We start from the raw sequence: 19,105 nt of genomic DNA, 5'->3' as shown, positions 1-19,105 counted from the left end.
TTGTTTAAAAAATTCTTCAGAGGGCCAGGTGTCGTGGCACATGCCTTTAATACCAGCACTCGGGAGGCAGAGGTAAGGAGGATCACCGTGAGCTCAAGGCCTCCCTGAGACTACATAGTGAAATCCAGGTCAGCCTGAGCTACAGTGAGACCTTACCTCGAAAAACAAAAACAAACAAAATTATTTTTTATGAGAGATCAAGACTTGGCACACCAGGGCCTCCAGCCACTGCAATCGAACTCCAGATGCATGCACCATCTTGTATGTATGAGCGACTTTGTGCACTTGTGTCACCTTGTGCGACTGGCTTTTGTGGGACCTGGAGAATGGAACATGGGTCCTTAGGCTTCGCAGGTAAGCACCTTAATCATTAAGCCATCTCTTCAGCCCCCATAAAGATTTTTTTCCCCCCAAGGTAGAGTGTCAGTCTAGCAGGCTGACCTGGAATTCACTATGTAGTCTCAGGGTAGCCTTAAACTCATGGTGATCCTCCTACCTCTCTCTGCCTCCTGAGTGCCGAGATTAAAGGTGTGTACCAGCATGCCCAGCTAGAAATATTTAAAGAAAAATGCTTTTTATTCTTTAAACTTGTTTATTGACAATTTCATACATACATATATATATATATATATATATGTATAATTTTAATTTTTTGGTTCATTTTTCATTTTTATTTATTTATTTGAGAGTTGACAGAGAAACAGAGAGATAATGGCCGTGCCAGGGCTTCCAGCTGCTGCAAATGAACTCCAGACACATGCGCCCCCTTGTGCATCTGGTTAACGTGGGTCCTGAGGAGTCGAGCCTTGAACCGGGGTTCTTAGGCTTCACAGGCAAGTGCTTAGCCACTAAGCCATCTCTTCAGGCCACATATTATTTTAATCATAATCCCCTCCTATTTCTTTTTTTTCTCAATTTTTATTAACATCTTCCATGATTATAAAAAATATCCCATGGTAATACCCTCCCTCCCCCAACTTTCTCCTTTGATATTCCATTCTCCATCATATCCACTTCCCCTCTCAATCAGTCTCTCTTTTATTTTGATGTCATGATCTTTTCCTCCTCTTATAATGGTCTTGTGTAGGTGGTGTCAGGCACTGTGAGGTCATGGATATCCAGGCCATTTTATGTCTGGGGGGAGCACGTTGTAAGGAGTCCTATCCTTCCTTTGGCTCTTACATTATTTTCTTTCTTTCTTTTTTAAAATTTTATTTTTTCCAAATTTTTATTAACAACTTCCATGATTATAAAAAATGCCCCGTGGTAATACCTTCCCTCCCCCCACTTTCCCTTTTGAAACTCCATTCTCATCATACCTCCTCCCCATCTCAATCAGTCTCTTTTAATTTTGATGTCATGATCTTTTCCTCCTCTTACGATGGTCTTGTGCAGGTAGTATCAGGCACTGTGAAGCATGAATATCCAGGCCATTTTGTGTCTGGAGGGAGCATGTTGTTTGGAGTCCTACCCTTTGGCTCTTACAATCTTTCCGTCACCTCTTCCGCATTAGACCCTGTGGCTCTTACATTCTTTTTTTTTTTTTTTTAATTTATTAATTTATTTATTTATTTGAGAGCAACAGACACAGAGAGAAAGACAGATAGAGGGAGAGAGAGAGAGTGGGCGCACCAGGGCTTCCAGCCTCTGCAAACGAACTCCAGACGCGTGCGCCCCCTTGTGCATCTGGCTAACGTGGGACCTGGGGAACTGAGCCTCGAACCGGGGTCCTTAGGCTTCACAGGCAAGTGCTTCACCGCTAAGCCATCTCTCCAGCCCGGCTCTTACATTCTTTAAAGAAAAATTCTTTATGAGACTGGAGAGATGGCTCAATGGTTTAGGCACTTGCTTGCAAAGCCTAAAGATCCCGGTTAATTCCCCAGTACCCATGTAAAGCAGATACATAGAGTGTTGCATGAATCTGGAGTTTATTTGCAGTGGTAGGAGACCCAAGCATGTCTCTTCTCTCTCTGTCTGCCTTTCTCCCTCTGCTTGCAAATAAATAGAAATTTGTTTTTGTAAAACGTTCTTTATGGGGAGAGATAGCTTAACACTTAAAGCATTTGCCTGCAAAACCAAAGGACCCAGATTCAATTCCCCAGTACCCACATAAGTCAGATGCACAAAGATGTGTCTGGAGTTTGTTTGCAGTGGCTGTAGGTCCTGGTGCACCCATTCTCTCTATATATCTCAAATAAATTAGTTTAAAAAAATTTTTTAAAGAAAAAGTTCTTTATGGTGCTGTAGAGATGGTTCAGTGATAAAGGTGCTTACTTCTAAAGCCTAACAGCCTGTCTCAGTTCCCCAGTACCAATGTAAAGCCATATGCACAAAGTGAAGCAAATGTATGAAGTTTGCAGTAGCTGGAGGTCCTGTGTGCCCATGCTTCTCCTGCCTCTCTGTCTCTGCCTCTCTTGCATAAATAAATAAATAAAATATTAAAAATAATTAAAAAGCAGGGCACAATTGTGTATGCCTTTAATCTCAGTACTCTTTTTTTTGTTGTTGTTGTTGTTTTTTTGGTTTTTCGAGGTAGGGTCTCACCCTAGCCCAGGCTGACCTGGAATTAACTCTGTCATCTCAGGGTGGCCTTGAACTCATGGCAATCCTCCTACCTCTGCCTCCCAAGTGCTGGGATTAAAGGCATGTGCCACCATGCCCAGCTTAATCTCAGTACTCTTGTGGCAGAGGTAGAAAAATCTCCATGAGTTTGAGGCCAGCCTGGTACTACATAATGAATTTCAGGTCATCCTGGGCTACAATGAGTCTATACCTCAAAGTGATGATAATAATACTATCCCAAGTGCTGGGATTAAAGGCATGCACCACCATGTCTGCCTCATTGCTTTTGTTTGTTTGTTTGTTTGTTTGTTTGTTTGTTTGTTTGTTTGTTTGTTTTTCCTGATGCTAGGGATCAATCTCTGGGCCTGTGCATGTCAAGTGCTCTACCAGTGAACTACATCCCCAGGCCAGGACTCAGATTTTGTATGTCTGCTGTTGCAGTTGTCGTCTTCTTGGCACAAAGTACTCCACCAAGCCACTTGTGGAAGGAAAGGGTTTATTTGGCTTACAGACTCAAGGGGAAACTCCATGGTGGCAGGCGAAAATATGGCATGAGCAGAATCTGGACATCATCTCCTGGCCAACATCAGGTAGACAGCAGCAACGGGAGAGTGTGCCAAACACTAACAATGGGAATCTGGCTATAACACCCCCAGGAGGCCTCCCCCAGCAACATACCTCCAACAAGGTTTCAATTCCAAAATTGCCAGTAGCTGGGGATCAAGTATTCAGAGTGCATGAGTTTATGGGGAACATGTAACTAAAACCATCACATCCACTTTGCAAGAGAGGGAGTCTTGGTACTTGTGAGACATAGTTGATGAGACCCTACTCTGAGCCAGAACTAGAACAATGCCCCTAGACCACACAGAAGGGGATGGTTTGACTCTGCCTAAGGCCTTAAGAAGGACAGATATCTCCCCTGAGACATTATAATGAAGATCTTGAACATCCTTGGGCAAAGCATTTTTTCTTATTTATTTATTTATTTGTTATTTTTTTTTTTCAAGGTAGGGTCTCACTCTAACCCAGGCTGACCTGGAATTCACTGTGTAGTCTCATGGTGGGCTTGAACTCACGGCAATCCTCCTACCTCTGCTTTCTGAGTGCTGGGATTAAAGGCATGTGCCACCATTTCTGGCTCAAGCAAAACTTTGAGGTGATGTCACATTTGTCTAGAAAGTAGCATAAAATTGGTTCTAGGACATGGAAAACCTTGAGCCCTGATTGAGGCACAGTCTGGGGAATCACCCAGGGTTCCACATTCCCAGGTCTGCTGTGAAAACAACCCCACAGACAAGAATTGGACAGCAACCATTAAAAAAATCAGGCCCAGCCAGGCATGATGGTGCATACCTTTAATCCCAGTGCTGGGGAGGCAGAGGAAGGAGGAACACCATGAGTTTGAGGCCACCCTGAGACTACATAGTGAATTCCAGGTCAGCCTGGGCTATAGTGAGACCCTACTTCAAAAAACATAAATAAATAAATAAATAAATTATAAATAATCAATAAAAATATTTTTTTTTAAAAGATGTGAAGGAGTAGTCCCAGTAGTAGGAGGATCACTGAGTATTAGTTTAAGGCCAGCCTGGAACTGCAGAGTGAATTCCAGGTCAGCCTGGGCTAGAATGAGACCCTGTCTCAAAAACAACAACAACAAAGATGTGAAGGAGGAATTAAAAGACAAAAGTAAACAGGAAACCAGGCCATCTTGAAAGGGAAATAAATGGGTTTTTTATAAATGAAAAGCTCCATGGGTGGATTAAAAGCAATGTTTTAACAATGTTTTCACTAAGAATAGCTGGGAGCTCTGGGTAAAGAACAAAATGTATCTGTGGAGGGCATGGGAGAACCAGCCAAGCATGGAAAGTTAAGAATGACAATGCCAGAGGATCAACGAGTGCCTTCTGTGCTAGGGGCAGCCCCATCAGTGACTGCTGAGATGCAAAGTAGGAACGTTAGTGACCAGGGAGCAGAGGAGATTCCTGAGCTGAGCTGAGCCAAGCTGTGCCATCATGGAAAGCCAACTGGGCAAAGGGAGGGAGTCACTGCAGTTTAGGACCTTTGGAACTGAGTCCTCACGGTCTCCAGGTCTCTGTATCCTTCCTTCCCTGCTGGAACATAAGGTAAGCCTGGAGGAAGATATGGCTGCAGAGGCTGGCTAGTACAGTGACCTGAGAGGGTTAACAGTACCTGTGCTGTGGGGTTAGAGCAGGGTTGTTGGCTTACATTGGAGGTAGTCTCTGCAGGATTTGCTTCAGGATTAGATCCATGGGTCCCCACATATGAAAATAGAGGCAGTTTCTGGTTTGATTGGCGTAAGGCAAAATTCTGAAGTTGTCAATGTTTTTGTCTTGTAGGGACAGTGGACTAAAATGTAATCTGAAAGTAAGTCCCACATTTCATATTTGTGTTTTTAGTTTGTATGTTTAGTAGTTTAATTATAATATGGCGAGGAGAGGTTCTTTCCAGGTTTTGTGTTTGGTGTTTTAAAAGTTTCCTGTATCTGCATTGGCATCTCTTTCCCAATTTGGGAAGTTTTCTATGATTTTGTTGAAAACGCTTACTATGCCTTTGGAGTTAAATTCTTCTCCTTCTACTCTACCCTGAATTCTTTTTTTTTTTTTTAATTTTTTTTGGTTTATTTTTATTTATTTATTTGAGAGCGACAGACAGAGAGAGAAAGAGGCAGAGAGAGAGAGAATAGGTGCACCAGGGCCTCCGGCCACTGCAAATGAACTCCAGATGCATGCGCCCCCTTGTGCATCTGGCTAATGTCCTGGGGAATCGAGCCTCAAACCGGGGTCCTTAGGCTTCACAGGCAAGTGCTTAACCGCTAAGCCATCTCTCCAGCCCTACCCTGAATTCTTATGTTTGATCTTTTCATAGTGTCCCGAATATCTTGAAATTCCCATTCATACTTTCATATTAGTTTGTCTTTCTCTTTGTTGGACTGTATTAGATCTGCCATCTGGTCTTCTAGTTTAAATATTCTGTCCTCGCCTTCATCCATTCTACTGGTGAGATTTTCTACAGCATTTTTTATTTCATTGACTGAGTTCTTCATTGCTAGTAATTCTGACTGTTTTTTCTTTATTATTTCTATTTCCTTATTTATGTCTTGTATTGACCTCCTTATTTCATTAAATTGGTTTTCTGTGTCGTCTTTCATTTCTTTGATTTTCTCTTTGATTTCTCTGAACATATTTTATAATCGTTCTTTTGAAATCTATCTCAGGCATTTCCTCTAAATCAGTCTCACTGGAGGTCATTTCTGATGTGTTAAATGCTTTTTGGTGGATTTATATTGTCTTGATTCTTTGTGTTCTTGTGTCATAATGTGCATATTTTGCATCTTGGATTAATGTAATGCTTGGATTTTCTAATTATCTGCAGTATTATTAGATATATCAATCAATCTGATGTTATATATTTTTAGGGTAGGAGCTTAAGGTGCTAGGTGTGGCCTTTAAGACTCTCAGAGGAACTACAAAAGTGACCTTCAATGTTGGGTTTGCCTGCTATGAGAGTATTCAAGGACTCAGTGGAACAAAATACAGTTAGATTCTAAAATTTAACTAAACAAATGTACAGATTCAATGAAAAACAGCACGAAGTATTTATGCAAGAGTAGGTATTATGACAACCAGATCCTTTAACAAAGTCACTGTCCCTTAGGGTGTGTGGTGTTCCACACCCTTAATCCTGTCAACTAGGAGGCTAAGATTTCTGGTCTGTTGAGGATTCCAAGTCAGTTTGTGACCAAGTGAGACCCTTCCCTAATGAATGACAGAAGAGGAAACATGCACTATAAATCAGGAAGCAACAAATGACAAGCCCAAAATACAGCTTATTTAAGAGTGGCAAATGCGACCATCCATCAGATTTAACATATAATTTATCCTGACATGGAAGGTGCAATTAGCACTTCCAATTCAAGCCTATGTACCAGGCTTACTTGGCAGGTAGCAACCTGGTGTACTCCCAGTCAGCTTTGGGGATGGTTTTGATCTCAGTTATGCTGTACTCCTGCTTGGGTCTCTCTTTGTTGCACTGTGGGCTCAGGTCGGCTGGCTGGGTCACTGGATCACGGTTCTGATCGACTGTGCTCGGTTGATAGACTGTGCTCGGTGTTTTGTTGGTGAGCTCCCTTCCCCAGGTCTCTGGTGCTTGCTGGCACTTGGGATAGTGGAGAGGGGAGGGGAGGTTGTGGATGGTGGTTGAAGTTCTGTTGCTGGTCCTCTTCCTCAGGACCCACTCTTCAGTTCTTCCCTGCCGTCCTCGCTTCACGTTTCTTAAATTTGCAAGGAGCTCCGGTGTGAGTGGAGAATCTCTTCACCTGGCTTTTCTTGCGGCTCAGGCCGAGCCTTGCAGCTGTGGCTAGGTGAACCTGGTTCTGCTGCTGCTGGAGCCACTTCTGTGGAATCTAGACGCTCTGGATCTCTCCTACTTCTCTGCTGCAGTTGATAAGTTCTTATACACCTCACCTTTTAATAGAAGAGTGTATTTTGCTGGGTTTATTTTTGTCTTTTTCTTCCCTAGGCAGCTTCTGTGATCTTAACTGGAAGTCCTTCATATTTGTGGGTTTTTTTTTTTGTTGTTGTTGTTTTTTGCTATTTGGCTTTACTTTATAAAAATACACAACTTAGCCAGGTGTGGTGGCGCACGCCTTTAATCCCAGCACTCGGGAGGCAGAGGTGGGAGGATAGCAGTGAGTTTGAGGCCACCCTGAGATTACATAGTGAATTCCAGGTCAGCCTGAGCTAGAGTGAGACCCTGCCTCAAAAAAAAATTATTTATGTTTTTATATAGGAGAAGAGGGATTAGTATGGGTGCACTGGGACCTCCTGCCACTGCAAACACATTCTAGATGCAAGTGCCACTTTGTGCATGGGTACTGAATTGAACCCAGGTCATTAGGCTTTCCAAGAAAGTACAATTAACTGCTGAGCCACCTCTCTAGCCCAAAATTACTTCACTTTGAAAATTAACACTCTTAGGCTCGGTTTGGCAGCACATGCCTTTATCCCAGTGCTCAGAAGGCAGACGGTATGAGGAGGTCTGTGAGTTCAAGGCCATCCTGAGACTACATAATGAATTCTAGGTCAGCCTGGGCTAGAGCAACTCCCTACCTCAAAAGAAAGAAAGAGGGGGGGGGGGGGAGGGAGGGAGGGAGGGAAGGAGGGAGGGAGAAAGAAAGAAAGAAAGATGAACAAACAAAAAAAGAAAGAAAAAGAAAAAAAATAAATTACCAATCTTAAAAACATTAAATGTTCAAGCATTGTGTATTATGCCCTTAATACCAGCACTCTGGAGGCTGAGGTAGAAAGATTACTCTGAGTTCAAAGCAAGCCTGAACTACAGAATGAATTACAGGACAGCCTGGGCTACAGTGAGACAGTGCCTCAAAAAAAAAAAAAAAAAACTGTTGGGCATAGTAGTGCGGACCTTTAATCCTAGCACTTGGGAGGCAAGGTAGGAGGATGCTGTGAGATTGAGGGTAGTCTTGGGCCTACAGAGCAAGTTCCAGGTTAGCCTAGGCTAGAGTAAGACCCTACCTGTTTTGTTTGCTTGTTTGTTTGTTTGCTTTGTTTTTCCAAGGTAGGGTTGTGGCCCAGACTGAACCACAAAATTAAAAATTTACCAGGCATGGTGGCACACACTTTTAATCCTAGCACTTGGGAGGCAGAAGTAGGAGGATTACTGTGAATTTTAGACTACCCTGAGAGTACATAGTTAATTACAGTTTCCAGGTCAATCTGGGCCAGAGTGAGACCCTACCTCAAATATATATATATATATATATATATATATATATATTTTTTTTTTTTTTTCTTTAGCCTCTGCTTCCATGCTCTGCTAGAGACAGGTGCTTTGGGACCCACATTGATGCCAACCAGGACTATTGGCTCTTGTCATCTGTGTCCCTGCACCTGGGCAATCGCTGTGTTCCATGCTTTCCACCCTTAAATTACACTCACTAGTGGCTTCAGCATGTCGACTTCCACAAAACCTCAAGCATTGGAGGAGACTGAGCCTGGCTGCGAGGAGCAGCTGAAAGGAAAACCACTTCTCACCTGGGGCTCTCTTTTTGGTCACCGGAGTGAGAAGATCGTCTTTACCAAGGGCGAGGGCAGCCTGGAAGAGAGCCTGCTCACTGTCACCATCACGGAGACCACTGTCATCGAGTCAGACCTGGGTGTGTGGAGCTCGAGGGCCCTGGTCTACCTCACACTGTGGTTCTTCTTCAGCTTCTGCACTCTGTTCCTCAACAAGTACATCTTGTCCCTGCTGGAGGGCGAGCCCAGCATGCTAGGTAATGCCGCCTGCTGCTTTTGGGCCCCAACCTGCAGTGGCCAGTGGCCACCAGATGGGTGGGGAAAGGCTAAGAGGATTTCCCACATGTGCTTTGAGAATGAGGATGACATGTGGTTTCCCCTTGTATGGGAGGGGAAGTGACTTGGTCTCAGTGTGGCATTGGGCCTCCCTCCTCAGGTGCTGTGCAGATGCTGTCAACAACACTGATTGGCTGTATTAAGATATTTGTTCCTTGCTGTTTATATCAGCACAAAACCCGGCACTCTTACCCGCCCAATTTCATCATGACCATGCTCTTCGTGGGCCTTATGAGGTAAAGAATCTCACCTTTTTAAAAAAAAATTAAGATACATTTTATTTATTTATGCGAGAGAGAGAGAGAGAGAAAGAGGTAGAGAGACAGAAAGTGAGAATGGTTATGCCACTGCCTCCAGCCACTGAAAACGAAGTCCAGATGCATGTGCCACCTTCTGCATCTGGCTTATGTGGGTCCTGGGGAATTGAACTGGGGTCCTTTCGCTTTGCAGGCAAATACCTTAACTGCTAAGCCATCTTCTCCAGCCCAAGAATCTCATCTTTTAAATAAATATTTTATTTGGTTATTTGAGAGAGAGAAAAAGTGGCAAATAGAGAGTGAGAGAGAATGGGTGCATCAGGGCCTCTAGCCACTGCAAACAAACTCCAGGTGCACGCATGTACCACCTTGTAAATTGGCTTATGTGGGTACTGGGGAATTTAACCTGGGCCTTAGACTTTGCAGGCAGATGCCTTGACCACTAAGCAATTTCTCCAGCCCAAGAGTCTCACTTTTTGGGTTGAATATCTAGTTATATTTTTAGGTATAAAATGCCTTTCTGCTTACTAAATGTTGGGGCATGGTAATTGGTGCTCCCAGATATGTGTTCAGGACACTAAGTATAGTCATAGTACTGTCATATGTAGACACCAAGCGGAGTTTGTTTTGTGGCTCTTCATGTGCATTTACTCAGATAATTCAATGGCAGTTAGAAGGTAGTGTGTGTGATGCCCTTAGGAGTGATAGAGTTACTCTCACCTGGGCCCCAGCCTTCTGGTGGGGAGAAAAGACTGAGGCAGGAGAGGGGCCAGATGAGCCCCCTAGCCAGGGCTGACAGTTTGCAGCTTCTGTCTTACAAACAAACAGGTCTTTCTCATGGTGCTTTTTTCTTGTTTTGAGGTTTGCGACAGTAGTTTTGGGACTCGTCAGCCTGAAGAATGTGGCAGTTTCCTTTGCTGAAACAGTGAAGAGCTCCGCCCCCATTTTCACTGTGATCATGTCTCGGATGATTCTTGGGGAGTACACAGGTGGGGTTCATTTTGATGCCGCATTTTCACTAGGGCTGGGTCTTATCATCCTTTTCCTCCACATACAGCAGGTGTCACTATGTAATTAGACTGGCTCAGAACTTGCTATGTAGTCCAGTCTGGCCTCAGACTCATGATCCTCAGCCTCCGAAGTACTGGGATTATAGATATGTACTATCATGCCTAGAAAATCCATCCTTTTCCTCTTAGTGCCAGAATCAAACCCAGAACCTTGGACATGGTAAGTAAGTAGTCTAGCATTGAGCTACAACTTCCTGATCTCGTGACTCTTTAAGCAGCTGCTTCTCCATCCTCCCCAATGCCCAGCAGATCATATTTATTTTATTTAGTTATTTGAGAGAAAGAGAGAGAGAATCAGAGGGATAGGGAGAGAATGGGGACACCAGGGCCTCTAGCCACTGAAAACAAACTCCAGATGCATGTGCCACCTTGTGCATCTGGCTTACATGGGTACTGGGGAGTCAAACCTGGGTCCTTAGCCTTTGCAGGCAAGCGCCTTAACCACTAAGCCATTTCTCCAGCCCAGCTTTATTTTAACATTTTATTTATTCATTTATTTAAGAGAGAAAGAGAGAGAGGAAGGGGCAGATGGAGAGAATGGGCATGCCAGGGCCTCCAGGTACTACAAACAAAATCCAGATACATGCACCACCTTGTGCATCTAGCTTACGTGAATATCAGCATATTGACAGGCCTGGTGGCACATGCATTTCATGCCAGCACTTGGAAGACAGAGTTAGGAGGATCACCATGAGTTTGAAGCCAGCCTGAGACTACATAGTGAATTCCAGGTCAGCCTGGGCTAGAATGAGACTTTACCTCGAAAAAACAAAACAAAATAAAAATCAGTATATTTACACTTTGTATGAGAGGAAAGCAAGGTGCCAAAAAATGCATAAGATTCATATAATACATAGTTTTTTATATAAGTAGGAGAGGCACTAATGTTCATACATATTTGCTTCTATTTTAAAAAGATAGAGGAGCTGGGCATGGTGGCTCATGCCTTTAATCCCAGCACTTGGGAGGCAGAGGTAAGAGGATAACTGTGAGTTTAAGGCCAGCCTGAGACTACATAGTGAATTCCAGGTCAGCCTAGGCTAGAGTGAGACCCTACATTGCAAAACCAAAAAATATAAAAAGACAGGGGCCTGGAGAGATGGCTCAGCAGTTAAAGGTGTTTGCTTGCAAGCCTGCCAGTCTGGGTTCAATAATCAAGCCACCTGTGTAAGCCAGATGCAGAAAGTGGTACCAACATATCTGGTTGTTTGCAGTGGCAAGTGGTCCTAACACACACACACACACACACACGTGTACAGGTGTGCAAATAAAAGTTAAAAAAAAAAAAAAAAACCTTAAGGCCAGGGCATAGCTTAATGTAGAGTGCTCCTGGGTTTCATCCCAACACTGCACATACATAGATGGTTCCTTGACATTCGGGCAACTGTCTGCCCAAGGGAGCAGAGCGAGGATGCCCATAGGACTTCTCTCATGTGTGCCTTTGGAACATCACAATGCTTCAAGATCATAATAAACCTGGTTCAAAAGGACAAGGGCAATTCCTAAACACCATAAGCAACATGAAACAGATGGGCCTTATAAAGGTAATATCTGGCAGAGAGAAAGGAATTATTTCTAAGACATCATAATTTGGATTCTCACCATGGAAAAAAAGCTTAAGGTAACCATTATCTAACCAATAGCAATTATAAAATGTTGAGAAAGTTTATCAAAAAGAAGCTAGGCATGGTGGTGCATGCCTTTAATCCCAGCACTCAGGAGGTAGAAGTAGGAGGATCACCATAAGATCAAGGCTACCCTGAGACTATGTAATGAATTCTAGGTCAGCCTGGACTAGAGTGAAACCCTACCTTGAAATTAATTAATTAAATTTAAAAAATAAATACAATAAAAAATAAAGCTGGATGTGGTGGTGCATACCTTTAATCTCAGCACCTGGGAGGCAAAGGTAGGAGGATCGCCATGAGTTCAAGGCTACCCTGAGACTACATAGTGAATTCCAGGTCAGCCTGGGCTAGAGCAAGACCCTACCTCGAAAAATCACACACACAAAATAAATTAAAAAAGAGCTGGGCATGGAGGCACACATCTTTAATCCCAGCATTTGGGAGGCAGAGGTAGAAGGATCACCGTGAGTTCAAGGCCGCCCTGAGACTACTTAGTGCATATAGTGCTTTCTAAGTCAGCCTGGGCTAGAGTGAACCCTACCTCAACCCTCCCCCCCCCCCAACAAAGAGAGAGAGAGAGAGAGAGAGAGAGAGAGAAAGGAAATCTATGAGGAAGGTGTTAGAGAATGGGTAAGGTGATAGAGCTTAAAGGAACAGTATTTTGGAGCATAGGTTTATCCAAAGAAGTAGCCCCATTTTATAGCACTATCTCTTCAAGAAACATCTGCTCATTGGGCAACAACTGAGAATTTCAGTGGACTGGGATACGAATCTCTCCAAGGTCACAGCCTGGAATGCCTCAAACTTATGACTGTATTCTTCAAACTTATTCTAACTCTGGTGAAGGCCCAATAGGATGGAGATGTTGGCCACACCCCAGCAAAACCAGCACACTCTGGAAGGGTGAAGCACTAATTCTTTCTGGAATTTTTATGTACGTTATCTGTTAGTTAATGAAAACCAAACAGATCTCCATCCTATCATCCATCAGACAGAAAACTGAGCAGGTGTTCATATGGCAAGACTCTCCCGGAACAGATCCAGGTTTCCTTCCCTCAGCCACGCAGTCTCTGGGTTGCTATCAACTCAACCCAGGGATCTATCAGTTCCTTGATGACTTTCTGAGAAGTTCAAGTCCATATGAGGTCAGGTTGAGCTGGTCTGAGGATAAAAATTTCCTTTCCTCCTAGTTGACCAGCAAGCCTCAACAATTCTGTCTCTGCCCACCTCAGGTTACAGGCATGTGTGGCCTCTCCTCGGGGATTTTTGTTTGTTTGTGTTTGTTTTGGTTTCTCAAGGTTGGGTCTCACTCTAACCCAGGCTACCTGGAATTCACTATGTAGTCTCAGGGTGGCCTCCATCTCACAGAAGTCCTTCTACCTCTGCCTCCCGAGTGCTAGGATTAAAGGTGTGCACCACCACGCTTAGCATACTTTTTTCTTCAAGGTCTCCCTGTAGCCCAGGCTGATCTGGAACTCACTCTATAACTCCAAGCTGGCTTGAGAGTGTACTACCACTCCCAGCTCTTTCCACTGCTTTTTACATGGGTGCTGGGGCTCAAACTCTTGTTCGGGAAGTACTTGCCCTGAGCTGTCTTCCCAGGCCCCGCCAACAGTTGATGGTTTTGTGTGTGTGTATAACTGTTTCTTTTGCTAAACAAGAAGAGTTCGTGCAGGTAATGGTGCCACACATCTTTAATCCCAGCACTTGGGAGGCAGAGTTAGGAGGGTTGCCATGAGTTTGAGGCCACCCTGAGAATGCATAGTGAATTCCAGGTCAGCCTGGGCTAGAGTGAGACATTACCTAAAAAAAAAAAAAAGAGAGAGAGAAAGAGAGAGAGAGAGAGAAAGAAGTACTCACTTTCTTTTTAATATTTGTTTTATTTTGTTTTGATTTGGGTTTTTTTTTATTTATTTACTTATTTATTTTGGTTTTTAGAGGTAAGGTCTCACTGTAGTTCAGGCTGACCTGGAATTCACTACATAGTCTCAGGGTGGCCTCGAACTTACAGTGATCCTCCTACCTCTGCTTCCCGAGTACTGGGAGTAAAGGCATGTGCCACTATGCCCGGCTGGGATTCTTTTTTAATATTTTATTTATTTATTTGAGAGAGAGAGAGAGAATGGGCATACCAGGGCCTTTAGCTACTGCAAATGAGCTCCTTATGCATCTGTCTTATGTGGGTACTGGGGAATCAAACCTGAGTCTTTAGACTTTAGACTTAACCACTAAGCCATATCACTATCCCTGTTGTTGGCCTTTTTTTTTTTTTTTAATATGGAATACTTCATGAATTTGCTTGTCATCCTCGCACATGAGCCATGCTAATCTCTGTATCATTCTGATTTTCATATATGTGCTGCTGAAGCAAGCACATTTTTTTTTGTTTTCCTTTTTTTTTTTTTGGGGGGGGGGTTTTTTGGACAGGGTCTCATCTATCTCAGTCTAGGCTTGGTCTCCTGATCCTCCTGCCTCTGCCTCTAAAGTACTGGGATTACAGGTCTTCAACACCACATCTGGCCAAGTTTTCCCTCTTTCATACTTTCCAAAGGACCATCTCATTCATTCTCTCTAATTTTTAAAAATATATTTTATTTATTTGATACAGAGAAAGAAGCAGAGAGAAGGAGAGAATGGGCCTGCTAGGGCCTTCAGCCACTGTGAACAAACTCCAGATGCATGTGCCCCCTTGTGCATCTGGCTTACGTAGGTCCTGGAGAATTGAACCTGGATCCTTCAGCTTTGCAGGCAAATGCCTTAACCACTAAGCAATCTCTCCAGCCCACCCTCTTTATTTGGTTAATGAGTGCTCATGGACTTAAATGTCCTTGTGTTGTTGAGGCCAGCACACATGCCATTCATGGAGAAACCCCTGGCTTAACTTCTGAAAGTGTCTGGCTTCAGCAAGGAGGGAGGGCTTACTTGTAGACATGGATTGTCATGGATTTCATTTTTCCTACATGGTAAAGAAGTGGTTGGTATATATTTCTGAATTAAAGTGAAACCTCACCTATAAGTGGGTGGGACCAACCTTGACTCTTGATTGGATGTACACATTCACTGGTGTCTTGCTCTTGCCAGGGCTGCTGGTCAACCTGTCTCTCATCCCAGTGATGGGAGGGCTGGCACTATGCACTGCCACTGAGATAAGTTTCAATATCCTGGGGTTTTCGGCGGCATTATCCACCAACATCATGGACTGGTGAGTCACAAATCACATGGGAATGTGGTGGAGTAGTGGTTGCTTGAGAAATAGAGCTAGCTTTCCTTCATCTCAGTTCTCAGATATTCACATCCAAAGTGGCTCAGTCTCCTATGACTTGGCCACACTCCAGTGTGCCACCTTTTCTCAAATAGCACAGTAGTAAGTTCCAAACCAGCTGCCTTTTTTTCTGAAACAAGCCAGAATTTGATTGTGCTGATTCTTCCTATGCTGACTAGGGAGGCATGGTTACATAGTCAGGATGTCAAAATGGTGACACACATTCCATTAATCCCAGCATTTGGGAGACACTTGGGAGGCAGAAGGATTCCCATGATTTCCAGGACAGCCCATGGCTCCATAGTAAACTGTAGGGATATGATTGCACAGACTGGTAATTTTTTTTTTTTCCGAGGTAGGGTCTCACTCTAGCCCAGGCTGACTATGGAGTCTCAGGGTGGCCTCGAACTCACAGCAATCCTCTTACCTCTGCCTCCCGAGTGCTGGGATTGAAGGTGTGCGCCACCATGCCCAGCACAGACTGGTAATTTAATATGTTTATTGTAGGCATGTGGTTGGCTGACTACAGAATACTAGTTTAGCACTGCATATGTACATAGTCAAGCTAAATTAAACCAGTGAGGAAGCTGTAAGCTATGTCTTGGCTGGAAGAAGAGGTGGACTCCAAGGTGACAGTATTTGGCCCCTTAAGAGTCAGGCTGTTTGTCTCCTTCTGGCCAGGTGATTGTCCTGGTATGGGGCTACAAAAGGAACATGAAAGGCTTATTACTCTTGTGGTGAGGCCAGCGTTATGACAAGGTCCTGGAGAAAAAGCTGTGTTGTTGGATTGGTGTTCATATCCTGATCACACAGCAGAAGCAACATCATATTCCAGTCACTGTTTTGTTGTGTTTTTTTTTTTTTTGATTTGTCATTGTTTTTTTGTGTTTGTTTTGTTTTTGGAGCCTCTATGCCCTGCTCTAAATTGTTGTTTCTTGTTTTGGTTTTTCAAGGTAGGGTTTCACTCTAGTCCAGGCTGACCATTATGGAACTGGTTGCAGACAGGTGTTCAGTGGCTGTCACCACTGCAGCTGTTGTCATTAATAGAAAATGCAGATGCCTCATCCACTTGGACTCCACACTAACTAGCTGCAGTACATAACCTCTTCTCTTCACTCTAGTTTGCAGAATGTTTTCTCAAAGAAGCTCCTCAGCGGGGACAAATACAGGTTCTCGTGAGTATCCCCAGTCAGCAGGTCTCAGATTTCTTAGGCCCATGAGGACTTTTGCTTATAGTGTGGCTCTGAATGTCCCCATACCACAATGAGGAGCTTGTTTTGTGATTGCCTATTCACTTCTGGGGAAAGCAAAATGTCCTTATCATCCTGGGAGATGACAGATTCTAGAGTGAAGGCTTTTTTCAGTGTTCTTTGCTGAAATGCCTGGGTGGAAGCTTGGAGCCAGGCAGGGTTGGGGTGGTTGGGGGATGTAGGGGATAGAATCAAGTGTCTTTTGTACTTGCAGGGCCCCAGAGCTGCAGTTCTACACAAGTGCTGCTGCTGTAGCCTTGCTGATTCCAGCCTGGACCTTCTTCATGGTGGGTTTCTAGTTCGGCACCCTACCAAACTGGGGCTGTGCTGCTTCCTTTGATGATTCAGTTGAATGGTTTAACTTTGCAAGTGGGCAGCTAGTTGCTATATCCCCTTTGATTGTGGACGCAGAAGCCATGGCTGAGTGGGTGTCAGATATGGCTATGCCCAAGGAGGCCATGAAGAAATGCAGGTTTTATGAGGACAATAATGTGTGCTCACTGTACAGTTGTAAAACCACAGTGAGAGTGTCCCCGGCCCCTCTGCACCAATCCTAGGCTGCTCCTCTAGTGAGTCTTTGGGTACAGACATACTCCCCTGACATGTGCAGGTAAGTCCTTTGGTTTACACATGTGTGCCTCTGCAGACCTTTTTCCTCAACACATGTGAAACTGAACAACCTGCTTTCAGTGGACTTTCAGTGGGCTCCACTGCTCCCCACAGTTACACATATGAAACAGGAACTTCTCACATCTACACCTTATACAGATGCCAGTGTATCTTTGAGATATATTCTTGAAATTGTAATGATTGAGTGAAAATATGCATGTTTCAGTGCTTGCTCTTTAACTAAACTGTAGCATAAAACTTACCAGTTTATGCAGTAAGTACTATGATGCTTAGTACATTACAGCTTTTACAACCATCACCACCATCTACCCCCAGAACTTTTTCTCCACCTCAAATTGAAACTGTCCCCTTAAAACACTCCTTGTTCTCTTTCCTTGGCACCGTCCATTCTACTTGCTGTCTCTATGAATTTGACTCTTCTGTGGACCTTTATAATGGAATCATCTAGTATTTGTTTTTTTTTTGTGTCTGGTTAACATAAGGCCTCATACATGGTAGGCAAATGCTCTGCCACCAAGCTATACCCCAACCCAGCATGTTTTTGAGGTACATCTATGTTGTATCATGTATTAAAATCATTCTCTCTCTCTCTTTGTTTTTTTTTGAGGTAGAGTGGTCTTGCTCTAGCCCAGGCTGACCCGGAAATCACTCTGTATTTTCAGGCAGGTCTCAAACTTACATCAATCCTCCCACCTGTCTGCTGGGATTAAAGGCATAGCTACTACATTGGGAAAAATCTCTTTTCTATTTGATATTGAATAATAATAATCTGTTACATAATTGGACATATGTTTATCCACACAGATTCCTGGATTGCTCCCATCTTGTGATTGTTATAGACATGGGTATGCAAGTATCCCTTCAATACCTTCCTGTCAGCTTTGGGCATATAAACAGAAGCGGAACTGCTAGGTCTCACAGTATTTCTGTGTTTCTGTGTTCAGTTTTTATTTTTGTTGTTTTTTTGAGTAGGGTCTCCCTCTAGCCCAGATGACCTGAAATTTACTATGTTGTTTCAGGCTGGCCTCAAACTCACAAAGATCCTCCTATCTCTGCCTCCCAAGTGCTGGGATTAAAGGCATGCACCATCATACTGGCTTGTGTTCAGTTCTTTGAAGGACTGCCACAGTAATTTCCAAGTGGCCATGACATATATGAATATAAAATTATTTCCTCCAGCAGTACCAACTCCTCACAAACTTTTTTTTTTTTTCCCAACGTAGGGTCTCATTAGCCCAGGCTGACCTGGAATTCACTATGTAGTCTCAGGGTGGCCTTGAACTCACGGTGATCCTCCTACATCTGTCTCCCAATTTCTGGGATTAAAGGCATGTGCCACCACGCCCAGCTCTCTGGCTTCATTTTTTAAAACTATTTTGTTTTCATTTATTTATTGGAGAGAAGAGAGAATGGGCATGCCTGGGCCTCTAGCCACTACAAACCAACTCCAGATGCATGCACCACCCTGTGCATCTGGCTTATGTGGGTCTTAGGGAATCGAACCTGGGTCCTTTACAGGCAAACACCTTAACCACCAAGCCATCTCTCCAAACATATTTTTGAGATAGGTTCTCATTCTATAGCCCAGGCTAGCCTCAAACAGGCAATCCTCCTATCTTAGCTCTCTTGTAATGGGATGACAGGCATGAGCCATACTCTCAGCTCAACATTTGTTTTCTGCTTAGTTTGGTTTGTTGTTTTGAGCAGGATCTCACTAGACAGCCCTCTGCCTTACCCTCCCCAAAATTGGGATCACAGGTGCACAACACCGTGCCTTGTGGTTTGGTTTTGGTGGTGACTTCTTATTTTTTTGTTTTTGTTTTTGTTTTTCAAAGTAGGGTCTCACTCTAGCCCAGGCTGGGGTGGCCTTGAACTCTTGGCTATCCTCATACCTCTGCCTGAGTGCTGGGATTAAAGGTGTACACCACCATGCCTGTTTGTTTGTTTTTTGAGGTAGCGTCTCACTCTGGTCCAGGCTGACCTGGAATTCACTATGTAGTTTCAGGGTAGCCTTAAACTCACAGTGATCCTACTACCTCTGCCTCCCA

At 43.8% G+C, this 19,105-nt stretch overlaps 1 protein-coding gene and 1 non-coding gene across 4 annotated transcripts in view; one reads left to right on the top strand and one right to left on the bottom strand.

Moving 5' to 3' along the window:
- Positions 1–19,105, top strand: part of LOC101601620 (solute carrier family 35 member E2A) — a 42,572-nt gene that overhangs the window by 13,360 nt on the left and 10,107 nt on the right. For 2 of the 3 annotated variants that reach the window (XM_045149586.1, XM_004657730.2), the window contains 6 exons: positions 8,406–8,881; positions 9,061–9,196; positions 10,079–10,206; positions 14,997–15,117; positions 16,299–16,352; positions 16,642–16,714. In XM_045149586.1, the coding sequence (XP_045005521.1) occupies positions 8,560–8,881; positions 9,061–9,196; positions 10,079–10,206; positions 14,997–15,117; positions 16,299–16,352; positions 16,642–16,714 (834 nt within the window). In that variant the 5' untranslated portion in view covers positions 8,406–8,559. Of the gene's footprint in view, positions 1–4,925; positions 4,954–8,405; positions 8,882–9,060; positions 9,197–10,078; positions 10,207–14,996; positions 15,118–16,298; positions 16,353–16,641; positions 16,715–19,105 lie in introns of all 3 variants that reach the window. The other variant, XM_045149587.1, reaches the window with a different exon arrangement.
- LOC123461206 lies at positions 14,187–14,290 on the bottom strand. Its single transcript, XR_006637508.1, has one exon. It is a non-coding gene; the product is annotated as a U6 spliceosomal RNA (small nuclear RNA).

The sequence above is a fragment of the Jaculus jaculus genome, chromosome 5, assembly GCF_020740685.1.
Source record: "Jaculus jaculus isolate mJacJac1 chromosome 5, mJacJac1.mat.Y.cur, whole genome shotgun sequence".
Taxonomy (NCBI): Eukaryota; Metazoa; Chordata; class Mammalia; order Rodentia; family Dipodidae; genus Jaculus; species Jaculus jaculus.
The sequence above is the reverse complement of the archived record's forward strand: the minus strand, read 5'-3'. Positions and strand labels throughout refer to the sequence as shown.